General features: G+C 37.0%; 1 protein-coding gene across 3 annotated transcripts in view; it reads right to left on the bottom strand.

Moving 5' to 3' along the window:
* The window catches only part of ACTR5 (actin related protein 5), a 39,874-nt gene that overhangs the window by 9,460 nt on the left and 6,322 nt on the right, over positions 1 to 24,092 (bottom strand). Inside the window, exons 4-9 of one of the 3 annotated variants that reach the window (XR_003086640.2) lie at positions 21,638 to 21,855; positions 21,107 to 21,289; positions 18,777 to 18,899; positions 14,128 to 14,267; positions 12,756 to 12,888; positions 11,752 to 12,114 (exon numbers count right to left, since the gene is read on the bottom strand). Coding sequence is in view for 2 of the 3 variants with exons in the window: in XM_007422362.4 (XP_007422424.2) it covers positions 11,857 to 12,114; positions 12,756 to 12,888; positions 14,128 to 14,267; positions 18,777 to 18,899; positions 21,107 to 21,289; positions 21,638 to 21,855 (1,055 nt within the window). In the remaining variant the exon portion in view is untranslated. Of the gene's footprint in view, positions 1 to 3; positions 12,115 to 12,755; positions 12,889 to 14,127; positions 14,268 to 18,776; positions 18,900 to 21,106; positions 21,290 to 21,637; positions 21,856 to 24,092 lie in introns of those variants that run through there. The other 2 variants (XM_007422362.4, XM_007422363.4) reach the window with 2 other exon arrangements.

Raw genomic sequence — 24,092 nt, 5'->3', positions numbered from 1 at the left:
AAGCAAGGCAGAAAGTCAGCTCAGTTGCACAGCTCCATGAGGCTTTCTGATTGCAACACGCCTTCTTCAAAGTAACTTGCTCCTGGTAATGGAGGAAATCACCTCATTTTTGCCACTTGGTTTATACTGGCTTCCTCCCTCTGCACAGCTCTTTTGTGATCTTGGTGGAGAAGCCTCTTGTGGCTCCATACCACAAGGTTATCAGAGTAAGCCATGAACCATGTCTTTCATGATATCAGTGTAGAAGGTTCTTAATTGTCCTGAGTTCTATGAGTAGCATTAGCCTCCAGACCCCTCCACTGGGACTGCAGAAGGCATAACGTTACCTGTCCTTGCACTAAGCTAAAATCAAACCAAATTATGATCTTAGTACTGTGTATGAATCCAGCTATTGTATTTAAACAGTTTCAAAAGATATTTTTTAAAAAAATCTCAACAATTTATTACATTCTCAGTTTTCCTGGTATTCTTTTTGAAACAGAAAAAGCAAAGGCAGTTGTGTTGGGTAAGAGCCAAAAAAAAAAAAAAAAAAAGCAAAATATCACACTATCACAGATAGGCTAATGCAAGATCACAAAAAATCATGTGCAAATTTTTGAAACCTCTCATAACATTGTGGCAGTGGAATTTTGAAATAAGATATATATTTTCCATGCAAACTAATATCCTATGCAGTAGTCTGCTATAATGACCTAGATCTGCTTGTTACTCAACATTTGCTTATTTCAAGCCCAAAGTTGGTTTATTTTTTTCCATAACTTCAGACGTCTTAGATGTAGATTTCAAGTGGTGCATTGTAAAATGTTTCACAGAAGGAACTTAATGTGTGAAATGGGTGGCTATATAAATGTGACAAATAAATGACAAATAAATAAATAAATAAATAAATAAATAAATAAATAAGCAAGCTGTTTGTTTAGTAGTAATAGGTATTAATCATGCAACTGTCTGCTACCACTGTGATAATTTTCCTGCTGACCACATCTTGCCACATTATCATCCATCATGAGTGGATCCTTATAAAAATATCCTCAAATCACAACTGTTGGCATGATACATTTTTGAAACAGGATAAAAGCAGCTAGTAGTTGATATCTGAGCCATATAACATGTGATATTGTAGCAATGCATGTAATGCTTTGAAACACTGCAGCCTAATGTATAATTTAATCACTCCTTGTTTACAAAAGGTAATTCCAACTTCATTTGAAGAAATGCACTGGGGGCATTGGATGATATCACACATACTATATGCCTTTGCCCGAGTTAAGCTGTAAGCTGTGGACTACAGTCTAGAACCAGTCTAGTATAGCAGAATCAGATGCAACTGTTAGGTTCACACCTAATCCTAATGTGGTTTATTTATATTTTAGTATAACATATGAATCCAGGCAAATGAGTCCACAGTTTGTCAATAAACCATGATTAAATGAACCACAGTTGGTTACGTGAATCCACTTGGCACAGATCTTTACATAAGACAGTGATTCTGAATTTTATGCATTTCTGCAGGATCTTGTATACAAATATGTATTTATGTATTTATGTTTGTTTGTTTATTTGTTTGTTAAATTTATATGCTGCCCATCTCCCCCAGAGGGTGATTTTGGGTGGCACACAATTAAAATAAAACTCGAAATATAGTGTGTATGTACACTTAAAGAAGCAAAGACTGCATGCAAGCAATGCAAAACAAAAACAAAAAACCCTACCCAAAGGTAGATCTGTACAACTAGCATACATAAAGCAAATTGAAAAGATGTCTGGGAAGTTCATGCAGAGATTCATCTGTGTTTTTTGTGACCAATTATAGATTCACAGCTTCTAGAGAGCTCTGCTATTTCAGGGAAAAGATCTAGAGCAGTGTTTCTCAACTTGGCAACTTGAAGACATGTGACATGACTGGCTGGGGAATTCTGGGAGCTGAAGTCCACACATCTTCAAGTTGCCAAGGCTGAGGAACACTGATCTAGAGAGCCCTGCTATTTCAGGGAAAATACAAAGAAATGTAGTACACATAGTGATGGAAATACTTTGTCTGCATCTATTGTGTGACTGTGTTTTGTAAACAAGCAAATCTCAACACTTGGCTCTAAACCTTCCATTGTTTTGAATTCAAAGCCACTGGGGAAGCTGACCTGCTAGCAAACAGGCATGACTGCCATCTCTATTTCAGTACTGTATATTGACAACTGGCTTCAGGCAGGAATAAGCCTTATGGGGAATCATGGGGAGCCATTATGGAATTATATGCTTAAGTATGGAATGACTACAGATTAGAGCTGACAAATCCTACCCAGCTATTAAATGAAAGAAATGTAAAAGCTGGAAGAATTACAACTTACAATTTGAAAGGCTACTAAAAATAATTAGCATTTAGAATATAAAGCTCTCAGGCTGCCAAAGTGTCAACTTTCAATTATTAGTGGTACTCAACAGCCCACTACTATGCCTCTTTATTCCAAGTTAAGTTCAATGGTAATTGCTGCATCTCCAAGATTTCAGTAAGGTACCATTGCTGATAGATAAAAATATTATATAAAGATATTGAGCAGTATCTTAGATTTACAAGCTGGTCCCCAAGACTCCTTTCCATGTTAGAAGTTGTATAGATCTGATTCACTGTTATGCAGACAACAGGTGGAGCCAGCATACTGCTTGAGAAGGCACCATTTAATAATTTATTTCCCCCCACCAAAAAGAAATCCCACCAGCAACCAATACTGTAGTTTCCAGATCTTTTCTGAAGGTTATGTCTAGGAATTTCCTTCTTTGCATTTAAAAACAGATGTAAGAAAGCATCTGGAAAATGTCAGAAAATGTGCATTGTTGCACTGTAAGAAAAACCAGACCTAAGAATTGAATCTTTTGAGAAAGGTCTGAGACCATTGTTAAATACAGGTCAGAATCATTTCACACAGCTTCACTAATGTTCATATCCCAGCCTTTTAACCATTAAAAAAATCTATGAATAGTTTGAATCTACTCTAAGGTTGAGGGACTCATTCAGAGTGTCTCAAGAGGCTCAAGAGTTTATTCTAAAGTACATTGTTAAATTAAAGTTGTGAATGTATTGAGTGATCATTTTCTTTTATTGCCCCCCCCCCAGTAAAAATAACTGCATTAACTTTCAGCCTTTTTATGGTAGCAACAAGATTTGGTATTTCTCATGTACGATTAGTACACAGGGCCCTTTTATTGTGCAAGTAACAATAGTAACTCAATATGTAGAATATTTGGCCAGAGGTGTTTCCAACAAAATAAACCAACGTAACATTAATCATGAAGAATTGAGTGGGGGGCACATTTACTTTCCTTCCTCCTTGTATTTGACAATGAGGAAAGCAAACTGCCTGCCACATTCCACATCAAGAGCCCTTGACCTCCTCTAAAATTCTTTTAAGATATATGACCCTGTTCTTCAACAAAAGCAACCTCCAATACTCTAATGTGGCCTAGAAACAGAAATATGTCAATTCCCAAAATAATACATGACTTGAAAACAATTCAGAGCCGTCCCTTTTTGTCACACCATTACATAAAAAAGAGCATTTGACTCAGCCAAACAGGAAATTCCTAAAGTAGCTATGCTTTTTTAAATGCTTACTGAAGCCAAGTGCATGTTATACATATGTGCATTATACATCGCTTGATGTTATTTTATAATGAAGAGACTGGATTTGAAGAGCAAAATGTAATTCAGAGCATGTATGTAGCATATGTTGGAACACCTGAAATTTAATCTGCCTTTTTCTTAGTATATTCATCAGCTGTGATAGGCAGCCATGAGAGGATAGAAAAAGACACCAATCCTATTTTCTCTGCAAAAAAAAAAAAGGCTTTTTCTCCTTCCATAGGTAATATTAATGTAATATTACTCTCCAGGATTCTTACTTACGTACCTACCACATTATACAACAAAATCATAAAAGTACCTTTCAATTAAAATGCAAGTACACATTTATGCAATAATAAAAAACAACTGACACTTAGCCCAAAGTAAAATACAAAACTTATTGCAGCAAGAGGAAAAGATGTTGCATTCAATAAAGTGACAATAAAGGTAGACAATATGTACTCAAAACCCACCAAACTGAGAGGTTCTTCAAAATCCTGACAAAAAAGCACAGCATTTCAAAGTTAAGTTGCTTTTTAAACCTTAAGGGGAAGGAAGGTGAATTGGAACAGGAAAATTGGGATGGGGGTAGGACTAAAACCCTTCCTTTATTTCTCTGTTCCCATTTTAAAAAACAAAAAGGGGCCTACAGCTTATGTATTTACATGTAACATGTCATTAAGCTATAAATTCAGTTTCTCAAGGATAAAATGTATATGGATACCATTCCTTTCTTGAAATTTATTACAATGATCAAGCCACTTTAAATAATTTTAAGGAACCATTATAATTTGCAGTAAGATACAACTGTTTGCAATGTATTTCCTAAACCTTATTGTGTAAGGGAATGTTGGGAAAACCTGGATGTTATTTATGCATTATAGATACCGATTTTTGAAGCAGAAATTTTATTTGTCCATGTAGATTGGTCAAAATTCAGCCAGTAGAAAATAAGCCATATGTTTTTCATAAAGAAGATAAATGTCACTTGTACTGTTCAGTTATTTGATCTTTGACATAGAAGACAATTATAAGCACGGCCCATACATACTACGGGTGAGCAAAAGATTGGACTCTATTGGCGTATCTCTCAATTATTTGTCATGGACAAGAATACTAACTCTGTATTAACCAGCAAGAATGATAAGGTACTTTCCTCCTCTAAAACAGGTTGCTAATGTGGAGAAAGCTGACCAGAAAATGAGTAGATTTGTGAATGAAAGAATTGCACGCTGCATTCAGTATTAAAATGAATTCCTGGGCTGAGCAAATATCCTGGTTCTATATGCTGATTTTACAGCTTCTCACTTAAGTTTATACAAAATCTCTTAATAACATCTACAGTACACTTCAAATGTAGATATAATTAAATGTACACTATATTATACTTACAGAATTGTCTAAATATTTGTCTTTGAAAGCATGTAGGAACTCAGCTGGCAAATCCTTAGGTGGATTAGAGTAGGTATTTTCAGTAGTAGCCCCACACCTGAAAACCTGTCTTGCCCTTTTAAAACAGTCCCTAATTGTTTCTTTTTCCACTATGCTTTTTAACAAAAATCCCCTTGTGGAATTTTAATATAAAATATAAATATAAATCAAGTTTGTCAGATTGTACTAAAATTATTAAATATAATAAAAATTACTATTATTTCAAAGCTATGCCTATTTTTAAAATTTTATTTGTATTTATTTTACTTATTTAAAAGATCTATATGGCCATCCATCTCATGCAGCATAACCCTTGGCAGCTCACAAATGACAGTAAAAAAAAAAAAAAGCATAAAACTCAACACAGAAACTCCTGTGCCCCCCAACACAACACATTCCCAAAGAACTTTACTCCAGCCTCACGACCTGAGTGCTTGTGGGAAAAGCCAGGTCTTGAAGGCTTTTCAAAAAGCTATAAGGGCAGAGGCCTGCCAGATCTCAGGGGAAGAGTGTTCCAAAGAGCAGGGGCTGCTACTGAGAAGGCCCACTGCCTAGGTCCTGCTAGACAGCAACATTTAAGGGAAGGGTCCAGGAGTGCTCATCCTATCAGACCTAGTGGAACAGGCAGATACCCTCAGGAACAGGTGGTCCCGTAAATATATATAAATTATACATAAATTTGGTGCAGAGTTCAACCAGCATACATTGGATCTACATGAACTTGCACTGCATTCTGGTAAGTTTCAAGCTATTTTCTTCTAATGAGTTATAGTAAATTTTACAAAAATATAATCAGAAAATAACATGATTTGTAAAACATATGTACTGAAGGCATACTTCTGTCAACTTTCCCAGGTAGACCAGATAGGTAACACGACAAGATGAGCTAATTCTACTTTATTGTAAGGCTACATAAAAGAATCTTGCAAGGTGGAAAATGTCAGGTTCGGTCAGCACGGGGCTTCAGGGAAGCTCGCAGCCAGACCACGCGGAATCCACCGGCGGTAGCTAGCGGGGAAAAGAGGAACTGAAAGCGCCGCTAATTAACGGGCCACCTGCGCCCAGCCAAACCGGAAAACCGCAGCGGAAGCTTTTAACTATAAACTGATAACGGCGCGAGCCAGCAATGAACGGGGCCGCAGGCAGCGAAACAAGATCGCAACGCAGCACAGAACCCTCGGGCTTGCACGTAACGGGGAGGAACCAACCCAGCTGGAGGGGGACTGGCAATCAAGGACAATAGACCCTGACCGATCCTGCCATCATGAACAATCAAGGGGGATTATTGGGGGCCCATAATCCGCAGCTGCAACGTGATCGCGGGGCGGGAAAAAAGTGCGGGAAGGGGGGAATATAACAAGTGATGCAATTGTACCAAGCCAGTCCTGGCTTTGCTTGTGACTACTACGTTACGCATGAGTAAACCTTCTTTGTGAACCACACGTGTCACGAGAGTTTCTCTGTCGAACGGGGCAAACCTTACAGAAAATACAAATCTCCTGCCGTCTCTTTTTACAGCCTGATAAGGTAGGGAGGATCCTTTCTGAGCTTCTTTCTGTGTCTGTTATGCAGCTGTGGGCTCCCCCACTCTTATCCCTCTTCCCTAGGCAGCATCTCTTCCCCCCATCTTCCGAGGTCATTCCCATAAACCATTACAACTTGTGATGTCTGGACCTTAAGTACCTGCTGAGAACTGATGATGATGACAATGATGATGATGACAATGATGATGATGACAATGACAATGAACCTGCTGATGGAAAGATTATAAAACAGTTTATCTGACCTGCAAGCTCCAAATAGACTGATAAAGTAACTCACTTACAGTCTGATTTGAGGTTTACTCATAAAGAAGCCTCATTTCAGTTCAATGGGACCATTTACTTGTAAAATGTGAATACGCTTCTGGGGAAGAAATGACAAACTGAAGATGGCTCTGCTAAAAGAGGAGCCAATGACCGTGGTGGAATGAAGAGCCAGTGAGTAGACCAGCTCTTCATAATTCCTCTCTGGACACAGTTCCATGCAGTTACTCCTTGTGAGGGGACTGCAAGTCAGCAGTTTCTGGCAGGTTTAGAGCTCTGGGAGATGAGGGAATAGCCATCTTTTTGTACAAACCACAGTCAGCGCCTTCAAAAGGACACTCAGTTCACATGCTTCCTTTTCTAATCACTTTTGGAAATTGCTTGTTAACTGCTTTTCAGCTATTAGAAACCTTTGGATTAACAAGTTTTACAGCACTGGTGAGTTTCTTTCAATCCTTAGCAATCCTTTTAGTTCTTTTAGCAACTAAAAGAAGTTTTAAATACAAGCTTAAGGACTTATAAAAAATTATTTTGGAATAAACAGCAAAAGTGTGATTAGAACTTTGATTTTGGAAAGTTACAAATGGACAAAGGGTCTAGATGGATTTGAAACAAGATTTTGAAATTAATTATAAGAATCCTTCCCATGGAAAAATATTTTTGTCTTGAATTCTCCTAGAAATAAAAAATGATAGGATGGGACTTTGAAGGTTGGACACTAGAGGGAACTAGAAGGAACTTAAATGTGACTAATACAGAAAGCAGCAAACTATTTTAGGACTGGATATATTGAAGGATGTTTTTGAACAATGGACCCAGAAGTTAATTTTAAGAGCGTCTGCCTCTATAAATAGACTGTTTAAAAGATGTTACAAAAGAGGAACAAGTTTTACCAGACAAGACTGATCTGAAAGTAGATTTAAAAATGACAGGCTACAAGAATGGCATGGAACAAGATGCTACACTGGATACACAAAAGAAACCAGCTGATGTCTTAATAATTAAAAGGGATATACAAATAACAAATCAAGAGAGTGACCTGGATAACTTTCCTATATTGGATTTACAAAAGAGACGAAGCTTTGAAGAATTTTGTCAGAAGGGACAAAGAAAAAATGAAAAGAAATCAAGTTCTATGACATTATTTGAAGGGACTAAAGATCAACATTGTTAAAAGTAAAAGGAAGAAATATAAAGTTGGTTTATTTGATCAAGGTTAAAATAGATAAGTTATTATCTCTGATAACCCTTAATGGACTTTTGCTGATCAAGAATGAAGAGGCTTTAAGGATTTGTTTATAGATATGGGATATGGGAAGAAGAAATCATTTGTTGTATTTTAAGAGAAGAATGATAAAGTTACTAAAATTGTTTATACTCGTGATGAAGGGGGAAGTAATTTCTTTATATATTTTTCTTTTTCTTTACTATATTCTTATATTTTCTTTTCTATTTTTTTCTTTTCTGCACTTTCTATTTTTTCATTCTTTTTTTTAGTTTGTATTAGTTTTTATCTTCTTAATTGTAATTTTTAATAAAATTACTATAAAAAAGGAAAATGTGAATATAAATCGCAGTTCTATTTTCTACCATGTCATGCCCTTTGTAAGACTCTATGAACATAAAAATATTTATTTTACTCTGCTGCTATTGATTTTCAGTTTTTCCTCTTGGCAAACATCAATGTTTTTTTATCTGGGAGCAACTGAATTCAACAATTTTCTTGTTATTTCCTCATCATTTCTTCCTGGTAGACTTAATTTATCTTTATAGGTGGTTAATGGTAGAATTCTGGGAATTATGTTTGAGACCTGTTGGAAAGCTTGCCAAGGCACAGTGCAAGATAAAAATGATCAAAACTGATTATTCCTGGTTTATATTTGCATTATAAAGTCAAGACATAACCCTGTTCCATTAGAATCAATGGGACTTTTGTTGCAGGATTCCATGGGAGATTAGCAAAGCAATACTATTCTGTGGAAGATAGGAGTTGCAGCTGCCACTTGCCAAAGATTGCTGGTGGTAGGTTTTCCCCTCTTTTTGGGATGGTTAAAGCTCTTATAACACACCTTATTTCATATCTGTTGCCACTACATTTATAATTGCAGAACTATAAATGCATTTTATAAGAATAATTCTGTAATTATAAATGAATCTAACAAAAATAACTGTTTTATGATAACTAGTATAATGGCTAAATTTGGAGTACAAAAAACAACATGTGAACAGTTTAATTTAACATTCAATTTAATTAAATTGACATTTCTCACCTTTCTTCAACGTGCCTAAGCAAATATTAAGGAAGGTTAGGATATTTTTAAATCAGGTTTCTAGGTGGCACCAATGTGACAAGACTGAACGTATGTAGGCAACATCTGCAAAAACTTCTAATATTTAGAATGCAAGATTTTACATTCCTCTTCATTATGAATCTTCCACAGTTATGCGGAAATGCAGAACCTGGACAGATCCCAGAATTATGGAATGCCTACTTTGGAAAGCAGTGAAAATATGAAATGTACAAAATAGTGAATTGTCAGAGACAGGTATAATAGAAATATAGCTACCACAGTGTTTTTATTAACGGAAGCACACTGTGAACTCATGAACTTAAAAAAACAGTACCTCTTTCTCCAGCACTGCATTCACTTTTAGATACCAATATTCAGAAATAGCATTAAAAGTTCAAATTATATTCTATATTCCAACAGGGTACAGGTCCTTTGAAAACAAATTTGGCAGCTTCCTTCAAGACCAGCTTCAACAGTTTCAGGATTGCAAATGTCCTAAAATGATTTTGGGCCAAATGCGTATTGTCCTCACAAACTGGTGCCTTCGTAAGTGATTAGGCTCCAGAAGATGATCCCTGGTAACCGACAATAGGAACATCTCATATACATATATGTTATATATATATCAGAAAAAGTATTTATATCTGAGTTCAAAGAGTGGAATCTATCTTTAAGTTGGAAAATATTTTCCTTCTTATGAATTACTTAATGTTTCAATCCACCTGAATGAAAATTTGTTGATCCACTCAGGGACAACAAATAAAAAGAACACCCTAAAACAGAATTCTGGATTTAGAATGATTGACCCCAAAGGAAGAACAGACAGGGGGGGAAAAAAAACTTTTGAGCATCCTTTACTGTATTATCAAAGAATCTAAGACGACACTGCTATTTAGAGAAAAAACTAGCAAATACAGCAAATAAAGTAATGTTAGGGGCTGGACATCCCTTATCAGAACAAATTCTAAACCAAATCATACAAGAATTAGGTATTAAGGAACTGAAATAGCTTCAGCTTCTTATATAAGCAAAACCTTATAACTGTTTCTAACAGAGACATTCTGCTTTTGCCTAGAGAGAACTACAGTAATTGAATGGTGGAGATTGGATCATCATTTGGGTTGTGTTCCCTATTGTTTTTCTCCTCTAATGGCTCTAAATTTACACCTTTTCATCAACATATAACTGTGAATCTTATTTGAAAAAGTGATGCTTAGGTTTCCAGTGGATTAGAAGAAATGCAATGTGGCAAATGAAAGACAAAGGCTGCTTAATGTAAACAAGAGTAAAAAAAACAGCCTATAAGCAATTAGTCTGTATCCAGATCTGTTATTGCCTCAGCCTTCCTTTAATTACCGCATTTTTCCGACTATAAGACGATACTTTTTTCTACAATCCTTACCCTAAAAACTGAAGGGCGTCTTATTCAAGGAAGTCAGCCGAGAATTGCGTGGTTCCAAACTGCCCATACTTTGTTTCTGCAGAGAGGCTTCCTCCTATTGCTAGCCTCCAATCACGAGTGAAATAGCTTGTCTCCCAAACAGACTTCCTCCAATCACGAGCCTGATGTAACTGACGTCAGCTGATGCTGAACAAACCAATTAGAGGAAGGCTGTTTGCAGAGACAAGCTATCTGCAGTTTCACTCGTGCTTGAATGGAATCAGTTAAGCAAAAGAGCCTGGAAATAGAGCTGCAGAGAGACGGTTTGGACCTCCTCCCACCGAGTGTATCAGGTCAATGTTAACTAATTACTAAATAAAAATGTGTTCTGCACTATCTTTAAAATACTGATTTTTAAATTTTGGGCTGGAAAAGTGGGGGTCGTCTTGTACATGGGGGCGTCTTATTGTCGGAAAAATACGGTAATGTGTCATATATTTGAAGCCCTTGGCCATGCTGGCTGAATATACTGGGAACTGTAAACCCAGCACAACTGGAGGACATCTCATTGTTGAATGCTGCTATAGTTGAGGTTTCCAGTTACAACGGATACTGAAATTAGGACAAATCTTTGCTGAGAAAACTACATGGATACCAAGAGTTGAATTTTACTTGATGGATGTTTTTCCTTTCTTTTTTGTAAGAATGATTATTATGATTCATTATGAGGCCAATATAGTCTCCAGTATGTTAAAAAAGATGGCTAGACATTTATACCATTCTAAATCCTGGGAAATTGTAATTTTGATAAGGTTATGTTCTTCCTAAATATCACTTTTCTTTGGATAGTGCTCCCTCTTCTGGACTAACATTGCCACTGTTGCATTTTTCGCTACACATGTACACATCTTCAAGAATACTTTTTTCTTCCTGAAATTCAGTATTGTTATTTCTCTGGAAATTATACTGACATATTAACAATGAAATGAAATGAACCCAAGATAAGATATTAATGTTGCCAATGGCTTTTGCAACTTCATTTATTAATATAAATCACATATGTTAGCTTCAATATGGCTAATAAGCATTTTCTCTGAAATATTCATTTTGTTTCTTTTACACCAACAACTGATATAGAGCCTCTTGTTATTCCATGGCAACCACAGACATAGTACACTCAAGACTTACTACCATAGGAAAGAGGAAAGGCTTAGCTGTTATAAGTACCTTGACTGAGATGCCCAATACATGTCTCTGAAATGCACATCCAGTTGTGTAGATTGTCTTGCAGTTCTGGAAAGCAACAACCTTCGCCCAAGAGAAATCTACAAATCACGTTTGCTCAGAGGCGCTGTTTGCGGTAGTCCCTATCACTTTACTTGATGCTGATGTTTCAGCAGTCCGTGGAGCCTGCTTTGGGAGACGGATAGGCACGTAGACATTGGAAGTGCAGTGTTCCTTAAGGTATTCTCCACCTTTCTCTTCGTAATCTTTCCTAGTAATCCAGCCTTCTTCACGGTTCATGTACTCTAGTGCCCAGTCCCGAGCTCCATACCATGCATCAAGAACAGGATTAGAAGCAAGGTGCACCTGCATGGCAACAAAAATGTCACACAACAGGGACAATTTATAGGCAAAACTATGTGGTAGAATTAATTTGAAGAACTGTCTTTTCCTGCATGAAATTGCTGTTTCTTAAGATGAACTTGGAGGATAAGGGATAGATAGGTTCTCATGATGGCTCTTTCTGAATTCTTTTGTTTTCACTACCTCGGAGGTGATTATTAGGGATAAGCCTTTTTCTATGTGACTCCCTTCTTATGAATTTTTTTCCTCCAGAAATATGTGCTTATTTTCCTGAGAATGGTTTCTATTGCTTTGATTTTTAACGTTCTATTTTATCATTTTACATGACTGCATTATTATTTATGTGCTTGTCAGCTGCTGTATACCCACTGATAAATAGGAAAGGAGGATATATTTAAAAGCAAATATTTCTCAAACCTTGTGAAAATAAAATGATCTTGTTGGATAAAATCAATGGTCCATCTGTTCCAGCATTCTGTTTCCTTTCCTTAAGTAGCCAATTGAACGCTTTTAGGAAGTATATTCCCAGTAACTGTATTAAATAACACACCAAATCTGAACGTATCTTGATGATGGCACACAGAATATTTGAACATGTAAAACTACTGAATTTTCCCCTTCAGTTAGCAAAGACAATACTATACCTGAAAGGAAGACTGGAATGGCCTCATTTCAAGCAATTCTTTCTGGATTCTAGCTTTCATTCCAGGATACATCACATTCCCACCAGTGAGGAAGACATTCTGGACAAGCTTTTCCTGTTGATCTTTAGGATATCTAACAAAAAACAATCCTATTATTAAAATATTAAAAGCACTTATTTCTCTGACAACAGATGCATGAATCTGCCATTGTATAAGCAATGGCTTAATTCCCCTAACATGTTACCTATATATCTCTACAACAGCTAAACCATTCTTCCTAACCTAAGCTCTTCAGATGTTTATGTCAAGTCCAAATGACCTGAACTTCCCAAATTTCCAGCCCATATGATTATTGCTGAAAAGTCTGGAAATTAAAGGGGACCCAAGTTGACTTAAATTTAACAGATTTCCAAAATATAGAGCTGTGTAGTCCAGTGCTTAGAATTCAAAGATAAAAAAGGTGGTAAAGAGTATGTAAAGTTGCAAACATGGCACTTGTCTGCATCTCCTTAAAGTAACCAGATCTCAGGATCTTTATGACTGTTCTCTGCAGCTGTTGCAGGATCCCAGGAAAAGATGCATTTCATGCAAAGCACTTTTTTGCCTTCAAATCTGCAGTGCTTCTCAGCCCTACAAGTATTTTTCTTTAAATTAAAGTTTGATTTTTTATTTTGTTTTTTCTGGTTCATAAAATCTTCCCAGATGATAAAAGCTTCGCTTCTTAAAGTAATCTCTTTCTTCTTCATCAGCTGCAATGGCAAATAGCAGCTATGAATGGTTACAGCGAACCTCAAGTTTGCACTGTTCTTCATTCTTCCTCTGCTTTGCTTACCTGAAGCAACTATATGTGCATGAGATTGTGGCTTATCTGATTTTTTTCATGTAGGACTAATCCAGTCTAGAATTACTCCAAAGCACAGTTGCTATGAGAGCGACACACTGAACAGTACTTTCTAAAGTTACATGACAGCAGAGTGTGATAGTAGGTGTCAAGTATGCATTTCTACACTACTCTTAAATATTTTTCTCGGAAATATGCCTTGCACTGTGCTCAGAGTAGTTCACAAAGCATGTATCACACAATGCTCCACTTAATATATAACTTGGCTTCCCCAGAACTTCCAAATGGGAACCCGCTTCTCTTATTTAAAAAAACAATATGAAGGCTAACCTGAAAATGAATAAGTAAATACCACATGTATTACCAAACTTATAATCCATGCTTAATTGAACCATGATTTATTGAATGAGTGCAACTGCCAGGGTTTGCACAACACACATGTCCACATGTTAACTTACTGTATTGTACTGAGAATATAATCTTAAGTAAATCAATTTAAGTTAGGAATTCAGAAAGCCTGTAAAAGTTCACCTGTCCAGGACAAACTGCATTGTTTCTGCTATCCCAGCCTGTTCTTCTCCTATTAGGGATGGCTGGAAGACAATTTCAGGAACTCGGATTCTTTCTGTGCCAAGAAAGAGCTGGTGATACTCGGCCAGATTAAACACGGGCTGTAAAAACATCAAGATTCAGGAGAGCAGCACTTTAGAATATACTACCTCTCCTCAAAACACTTTATCAGACTGATCAAGCTCCTGTGTATTCTCTCTCCTTCCCTCCCACACAAGTCTAATTTTCTTTTTACAGTGCAGTCTGTTCATAGCCATTCCACCTGGTTGCAGAAGAGGGAGATTTGAGAAAGCACAGCCCACTGCACTGGTCAGAGGCTGTCTGCTCTTTGGCTTCTCTCCCAGAATTTTTCCCTTCTGTGGCTTTCTACCTAGTCATTTGTGATGTTATGAAAAGTCAGGCCTGCACTGACTTCTTTCTGTATTTCCCCCACCTGCTGGGCTCCTCTTCCCCCCCCCCCCCCACTGTTTCTAAACTTGCAGGAAGGAATGGTATTTTTAATTGTCTGTTTTGGTGCTTTAGAAATAAGTACAGGTAGTCCCCAGTTTAAGAGCAAGTTCCATTCCCAAGGTCTGTCCTTAAGTCGAGTTTGTACATAGGCCGGAACAGTATTATTGTATAATACTGTATAAGTAGTATTGTCTAATGGACTCGAACCATCATGTCTTTAACTCAAATCATTATGTCTTTAACTTGAATTTTGCTACAATAATCTCCATTCTTAACTATGAGTTGTCTGTAAACCGGGCGTTCTTAACCCAGAAACTACCTGTAGTTTAGATTAGGACTGCTATACAAGATAATAATTTCTCCAAAATGTCATACAGCATCTTTAAAGTGCTCATAATTAGAGAGTGCTAAGAACTTTTAAAAATTAATTAATTGTTTGGGTTGGTGTTTACTTTTGGGTCCTACCTGAAGATTCAAATTTCCCTTACAGAGCAAGGTGATTTGCCTGTTTGTTGTGATAATAATGGCAATGTTATGCTTCATCTCTTTGCTCTAATTTGCAAGGCATTAATAGGATAGACTATATTGTAGGCTTATTTCTGACTTGTGCAATGATTTATCAAAATGACCGAGATAATTCATTACAAAGGAAATCTGGAAGTTCTACCATCTGAACATTTCTACTGGACAATTGTATTTTAATTGTAAGCCATCATGGGGTATTTATATAACTAGAAAATTAGGTATAACAATTACATAAATATTTCTTCTCTGTTAATGAAAATTACACAGGAGTGGGGATTAATTGAATCAAGACTACAAGGTTAGTACTAGAACTGGTCTTATAGCTTAAAAATAACATACAAGTACATCACCATCTTATTTGGTAGATTAAGACAGAAAAAAAAATATTTAACTTATCTCTTCCTTTGAAGAAAAGGACAACAGCAATACCAATAGTACAACACTGCAAGTGGGATCCAAAAGCAATCAGATATGTTAAACCTGGATTGTACTGAAAAGATATGGTTTGAAACACTAAAGCTGTGGCTAAATCTTAATACTACTTAGACAAATTGCGATGTCCTCCATAGCTATTCTTGCTGGAAATTAAGGGAGTTGGAGTCCAGCATATTGGAAGAACAATAAGTTGGGAAGAGACAATTTGGACCTATATTGTTAGAATTAGTATTCCATGATTTTAGTTCTCCCCTTTTTTACCAGTCTTTTCTAAGTGGAAATTTTTGTAGCTGAAATCTAGTATGTTTCTACCATGCCAGGAGCTGTGTGTGTAACAGTTAAGTGACAAGCAAAAATTCACTAAGTGTGTTTTACGCAGCATTTAAGAACAGAATTGCAGCTTTGAAATCCTCAGTCATAAAGCTGAAATTCAGGCAGAATACTTTATCTAATAATACTATTGCCACTGCAATATGCAAGATAAAGTTATATCAGCTGAATTTCTGACTGCGACACACATGAACTTCAACTCAAACTGAACAGTCCGTTTGCTTTATGAGGTCCAAGGCTGAAGATGGAACAAAACAAACAGCCGTGCTGTACCCTAAAAGTGCTGCAGTTAAAAGAAGCAAAATGAAGGTGGTTATACTCAGACTGCAACAATCATAGCAGGACTGTTGAAGGGCCAAGGCCTATGAGGGGAATAGATCCAACCTATCTCAGAGGTACAGATTAAATAATTCAGATGTAATGGTTGCCTTCTATTTTCAAGGATTTTTTTTTTCTTGTGTGTCAGATCCCTTCTCATTTCAGAAATAAAGATAAAAAAGGGCAGAGGAAACTGAAACTGACCAGGCACTATTCTCTCCCCTTCCTTTTTCCACAAAGTCATTATTTTTTTTAACAAAATGAGAAAAATAATAAAAACATGCATCATAACAATATTAAACAACATTAAATGATTTATATTAGTACTGAAATAACAATGAAATAATACTAATTCCTCACTGAATTACTTTCTTTTCTTCACAGCATCTGCTTGTGCTTCCTGACATTTTGACACTTTTTCCCTGGCAGGAACACATATGCATAGTTAGTGTATTTCCCAGTACTTCCTTAATACCGGATACCACTTGTAACCTCTGGATTTCACAGTTGTTTTTGGTTAAATTATTACAGGAAATTCCCCTTGCTTTCCATGCTCGCCAACCAGGCCTCAAAAACAGCCATCCATGATGTCACAACGTAGCCAACATGGTTACATCCGGTTATGGGAGGCGTGCTGCCCTGGCACTTCCAGCTCTATTTTCAATTGCATATGAGTAGATTGCAGCAAAAGACAACAGCAAATGAATTATAACTGCTTTCTAAAAAAAATGACTGTAAATATGACTGAGACAACACTTCTGCTTGGGGCAGTTATATAATGACATAACAACAGATTCACCCCTCTCTGCTTGGAGCACAGAGACCATTTTGGGACCAGTCTGCACCCATCAAGCGCTGCTTCAGCTGTGATAGCTTAAAGACCCAGCTACACTGAAATGGATAAACATGGCCCATGGATCCATCCAGGGTTTTTCCCATCACCCAGATCAGTGCTCACCACCCCAGTACTTGCTCATCCAACCATTTATCTGATGATAGATCCCCCTTGGTTCATAAACCTGAGGACCTCCTAATATGGTATTCCTTAATGTGTGTCCTCCAGACAGCTTGCAAGTGTGCCACAAGTGTTGTAAAAATATTTCAACCCCATGTGATGGTCCTGCTTCACTGTCAACCTGCTACCACACATGTAAGACTGTGAAAACTGTCATCAAGGTGATGTGGTACATCACCTCACCAGTCCTGCAATGCCTCAGACAGGGAAATCACAATGTCCCATTTTGATCCTACAAAGTGTGGGGCTCAAAGCATGGGACGTTTGGTCAAAATGATGCTGTCAAGTTGCCTCAGCAAAGATTTGCACAATACTATGGGTAGTCCTCACTTAACAACCCTAATTGGGACCAACAATTCCATCACTAAACGAAGCGGTTGCTAAGTGGGAAATCACATGACCGCGACTGTGCTTTCCAACCGGAAAGAGACAAGGCTACTCAGTTTCACACCTTTGGCTTTTGTTTGCCTCCTAACCACTCCCCCGCCCTTTGGAATGTTGGAGTGGCTCCTTACTGTCTTGTACACACCGAAAGCAACATGATTGTGCTGCAGCCCAGGGCTGGAAGCTGCAGACGCTCTATGCAAACAGCTTACTCCCTTGAAATCCGCTTGTCTCCAATCTCTCCACTCTGTGGGGGTGGGGGGGTGGGGGGGAAGCAAGTGATTTCTGTAGGCAATCTCTCCTTTGCCTGACCCTTCCCCCCACCCCTGCAGAGTAGATAGATTGGAGAGGGATTTCAGGAGAGTAAAGCTGTTTCCACTTCTACACATCAAGAGCAATGTGATCACACCTGCTGGGAGCCATGGGTGCGGTACACAAACAGCTTATAGTACCCTTCCCAACTGCCAGCATGATATCTTCAGATACGAGATTCAGGAGCTGCATACAGCCCTGGAGTTTCAGACTATTTACCCATGTTACAGTTATTATTGTTGTTGTTATATTTTTATTCTGCCTTTATTATATATAACTCAAGGCGCAAACATACTTAATTCTCCTGCCTCCTTTTTTCCCCACAACAAAAACTCTGTGAGATGGTTGAGCTGAGAGAGTGACTGGTCCAGTCACCCAGCCGGCTTTTATGCCTAAGGAAGGCCTAGAATTCACCATCTCCTGCTTTCTAGGCCAGCACCTTAACTACTGCACCAAACTCTTATTGAAATAGGCACACTGTTGTGATCTAGCAATGTTCTTTTTAATTTCCTAAAATGGCTGACCTAGGACTTCTTTAGACCAATCATGTGCAGGTTTATTTTGAAGAAAATTTCATAGAGTTTAACAGAATTTATTTTCACTACACAGCATTGCAATCTCAATTTCATATCAATAGGATTTAGGAAACCAGTAAGCCTTTCTTTCCAGACACAATTTCAATTTGTCATCTCTACAGTTTAGATTACTACAGTTCTAACTTTACTATGAAGGAAAATTCCATCCAACATCATCCACTCCTCCAACCCAATTGACTGGATTTCAGAAAGCAAATTAGCAAACATTTATCTGAAATTGAGATTGTGTCTATTTAAAAACAAACCTGTATTGTAGTAACCGGTTTTTCAACTTCAGATTGCTCCTCAGCAAATAAAGGCTCAAAATCATTCACGCTTTCTACATCTTCCATGGATTGTTCACTGCCCACGGGATCAAGGTCAGGAATCTTGGAAGAGAAAAAGGTTACAAGGAGTTGTAACAATTAACTAAACCAATACCTATGCTGTTTTCTGAAAAGAGGCAAATACTCTTAAAGTTCCAAATTCTGTAAGTTATTTCCTACTGAGTGAAGTTCAGACTGAAGCCTTGTAAGCATGTTTTCATATTTCCAATTATTTTAAATGGACAAGTTATATGTTGCAACATTATTCCTCTGTTCTAAACTGTGATCATTTCAAGCAGTCTCTAACAGGGTTAACCTAATTTTTAAGGTGTCTCAAGCTTGACATATTTTTAGAATCACCAATAGACTCATCAAATATTTCATCCTCTATCCTGTTGACCCAACCTTGGTAAATAAACATTTATTGGCAAAATAAGATGTGAATTTTGGAAAATTGCTAGTTTCAGCTGCAACAGTCAGTGAAAGTAGTTATTATGCTCCCAAAGGACAACACAAAAGGACTGCTAACATGAAGGAAGATGTATGAGTCCACATACATAGTGACTAAAGGCATCATCAAGTAAAAATTATTTACTAGATGAGGTTTTAAATCTAAGTTTGTTACTTACAGCTATTATGCTACATCAGGGTTGGGAATAACATTCCAAGAATTTACTTTTCCAGTTGCAAACCAAATACACTATTTTTAAAGGTGGCAAATATGAAAAAAGTAATCTACACATCTTAAAATAAAATTTACATAAGGATAAATATTAAACATTCCTTTGAATGTAAGCAAAATGCATTCTTAAAAAAAATAAATTTTGAAAGATGTAATTATCTTCAGATCATGACTCTTCTTTCTCCAAAGAAGTGCGAAAAGCATTTAAGGGAAATGTTCAAGGAAATAAATCCATACAGCAACTATATAAAAAGGAATTTAGCTACTATGAAAAACAGGGGCTCAGAATGAACTGTTAGCTAATGTTGAATATTCATATACACTTATGTTCGTGGGTATGTTATGCTCTTTTCTACTGCTTTTGCTCTAACTCAACAAAATTGTTCTAGACCAAGCTAAATCCAAAAATGGGAGGGAATTCCTGGAAGCTTGGTATTCAGACAAGGCAGCCAACAACAGGCACATAGAGATAAACAACATCTACACACTATTCAAGAGAGACAATAGAAAGGAAAACAAAAGACCAGAACATCTCCTTACCAGCAATCATCACCCAGATAAGCAAAGATTAACACCAAGATTACCACCAGACATACAGTCAAGCAGTAAACAATACCCTAATCAAGGAACTACAAGAGGGAAAAAATAAAACAAAACAAAACCCACACCCCCACCAACATTGGCAGGGCATGCCACAGTATATAAACAAAGAGCAAACCCCATCCTGAACTGAAGATGTTACCTAGCCAGGTAATGAAACATTTGCAAGAAAACAACCAAGCTCAGAGAACCTCAAGGACTCCACAAAATTGTTCTAGCAATCACATTCTAATTTTATAGCAAGAATCCTTGTACAGGCAAATCATCTCCATAAGATTCAGTAATGGCAATTTCTGTTAAGTATACCTGTTGAGCTAAATATCTCAGAACTAATAGAGCATGTATGTACCTACTTTGTTCCCATTTCCTCAATCATTACTACAATGTCTGTTCTAGTATGCCCTTGTCTCAGTGTCCTCAGCTTTTTCTGATAGTGAAACATGAGTGGTTGGGGAACAATAGTAAAAAGAGGAACTTGTCACACCTCCAACTTAAACAGGCTTTATCTCCTGACTCCTTGGCCTTAAATAGGAAACATTTAATCCATGAATAAGTAAATTTTTCTCAAGAGTGCTAAAATAAAGCAGTGTAAGTAGATAGGGCTACTAGGCACTGAGATTAATATACATGAAAATTTTAACATGTGTCGCTTATACTTTTCCAACTTGCATTCAGTATTATATGAGTCTGTTCAGTGTTCATGGGTTTCTTTTCAGTTGCTTGTTTTAGGGAAGAAGATGTTTTCCCCCTTGGGATTTCCCTAGAGCTTTTTTTCCCCCGCAAAACTTTCCAAGCCCTCTGGAATATATTTGTTTTTCAGAGGATTTTTATTGGGTACAATCTTCTTATCATGCTGCAAATGATTCTTAACAACAAATGAAGGACGGCAAAACAAAGAGCAGTAGGAGAAATGCGTACACTTGTGTGAAGTTGCACAATCAAGAGAACAAACATATGTTTTCCATATACTGATGCTGACGTGTGGTACCTCTGGCTTGCTGTCCACAACGTCCACTTCAACACTCACTTCTGCCTGGAGGATTTTCTGCTTAGTTTGCTCAATGGCCAAACTTAGCTTGTGGATATAAGACTGAAGTTCCTCAGCAGAGTCCATGTTCAGTTCCATCAAAGCTTTGTGAAACTGATCCACCTGACCATCTTCTAGCAGTTCCTACAAACAGAAGCATTAAAAAGAGTTTACTTTTACCATGAACGTGGTACATGGTACCACGCTAGCTTTCACTGCCTATTTCCTATTATAATCAAGGGAATTTCTGCAGAAAATTACATCTGGTATTTGGAGAAGAGAAACAAATTGATTTCTAAATTAATAAGTAACTTGTTTTTATTTGCTGGCAACCATGTGATATCTTTAATTCCTTCATTGGTATGGTATCCAAATGACACTCTGAGAACAAATATTTTACTGAGAATGCAGTTCCAAGAATAATCCTCCCTCAGCTTCTCATTTTTACTTCCTCCAAACTAAAACTACAACTCCAGCAGTGCACAGAGTTACCTGAACATAGAGCAGCCTCTCCAGTCTCTCTTGATCCAGCTGAAGCTTTTCTTCTCGACGGCGAGCATTAAGTTCCTGAAGCCGTCGAAGTTGTTGCTGCCGTCGCTCTTGCTTCTCCTCAGATGTGACTGTACTCCCCAGCAGCTTATTTGAAAAAGGCAGCTGCATCTTATGCACATTGTTCTCATAGTATTCAGGTGATCGCCACTTTTGCATCTCTGTTCAAATAGTTTTAATACACTGTAACAAATTTTGCCCAGATGCAATCAACAGCCCCCTATGCAAATACCCTGAGAAATTAAGGAAAAGCCATGTAAAATTTGGGGGGGGGAGTGGCAGGAGAGAGAAAAGTAACTGCTACCCAATGCTTAATAAATAAATTGCCCACTGTGGGAAAACCTACATGCATTTTATGAGTGACTTTGCACCAATCTGTAGAAGAGAAGAAAGAACAGGAAACTTCGTATGTCTACGATGCCAGAAAACAGAAATTGGAAAGCAGAAACCACAGGGCAAAGTACTACTCTCTGAGAAAATTCCAGTGGAAACCACAAGGCTAGAAAAGGCCAACAGCATGCATCAATGGAACTTGTCAATAATCAGTATCATAAAAATTAGAGAAGCAGTTCTTCTCATTGTCCTTCATAAAGCCAATTGTTGATCAGATCGCACAATACATTTAACTAGCACCTAACTAAACTAGTTCTTCTTAGGTCCCAAATAAACAGAATTATTAAGCTATCCCACTGATTTCAAGGGAATCAAATATGGATCTAGCCTACTGTGCTTTATTTATTTATTTTTCATTACTGGTATTTTATTGCACAATTGCACATCTCTAGACAGTTCACAAACCTAAATCACAAATGAGCAACACCATCAAGTAACTCATAATGCTGATTAAAAACAATACAAATTTTTTAAAAAGCATGCTGTCAAACAGATGGCAGACAAAGTGCAGGTGTTAATCTCCAGAGACTTGTGTCAGTCTTATCAGGTAGACTAGACAGGAAACATGACCAGACGAACTAATTCTACTTTATTGTTAAGCTACATTAGCAGAATCTTGCAAGTCTGAAAGTACAATTCTCCTGCCATCTCCTTTACAGCCCGAGAACTTAGGGATGGTCCCTTCTGAGCCTCTTGCTCTGCCCACTATGCAGCTGCAGGCTATGCTGTCTCTTATCTCACCATTCCCTGGACAGCATCTCTTCACCTCATCTCCCAAGATCTTTCCCACACACCATTACATCTGTCAGAACAATCATGTTTTAACAGTTTTCCAATAATGACAAAAGTAGAGTTCAAATGGATTTTGGGGTGGGGGAGGTAGCTTGGATCCGGTTTGTAGCATAATTACCATACATCCACCAAAATCAATGACACTTAAAATTAATTAAGTCCAGCTTAAAATCCACTGGTTTCCATTGGTTTGCTCTGATTATGTTGTTTGGATCTAAACAATGACGGAAGTACAGAATTTCCAAATTGCAATATTTATTTGTACATTGTAATTATATGTCCTACAATAAAAAAAGACTTGACAATTCATAATATATTCATAAGAGAATATATCAAATCATTCATGGTATAAGTTAAACAAAAATATAAAAAATAAAACAATCTATCCAATCCCTGTATTACTGTATTAACCACTCAGCTTTGTGCTTATTCCTAGAAAACAAATTAGCATCAGCATATAACAATATGCAGTATATTGGTGTCTGTTATTCCAATACATAATAAGGAAACACAATTTTCCAGTGGGTCACTTTTTCATCTCTCTACTCACATTCTAAACACATTTGTTGATTTAACCAAGAATATGTATTTTAGCCTACACCCTATATTTGTTGAACTTCCTAGATTGAAGAACCATACATAGAGTTCATTGCAATAATTACAGATATATGAAATCAAAGCATATGTTAAAAGATTTGTGTTCTTCAGATAAGGCTGTAGTTATTTTATCTTAGTCACTGAAATTACATTAGCTGGATTCATACTAAGACATCATTTTTTTAATTGTGTTTTTTGGAATAAGCCATTGTGGCTGAATTTACATAGCATGCTAACCTGGCCCTTTAATGGAATGCAACTCCAACCAAAACCAACTGTGCTCTCCCATTCAGATCACAAGACTCCCGGTTACAAACACACTTCCATCTTCTTTAAGAGCACATTGACTCCTTGTGAAAATCTGCACTGCTATAAAACTACTGTTTGTTAGAACTAAACGAAAATACTGTATTTTTTGGGTGTGGCAATAATTACATATGTTGTAACGCCTTGTTTTAATACAGATTTGCAAACAAGATCAAAGCAACCTCCAATCAGCATGACTTTAATTTTAGATACTTTCATACCTCTTCAATAATATAAAATTCACTATTTTTTCTTCTTCTTAAGACTACCAAGTAAGTTTTACAAAATAATAGGACACAAAGGAAATAAA

This window comes from Python bivittatus, unplaced genomic scaffold, assembly GCF_059951505.1.
Source record: "Python bivittatus isolate LINGU-HERP-01145 unplaced genomic scaffold, Pbiv_v1 ctg000700_np1212, whole genome shotgun sequence".
NCBI lineage: Eukaryota > Metazoa > Chordata > Lepidosauria > Squamata > Pythonidae > Python > Python bivittatus.
This window is presented reverse-complemented; position numbering and strand designations above follow the sequence as displayed.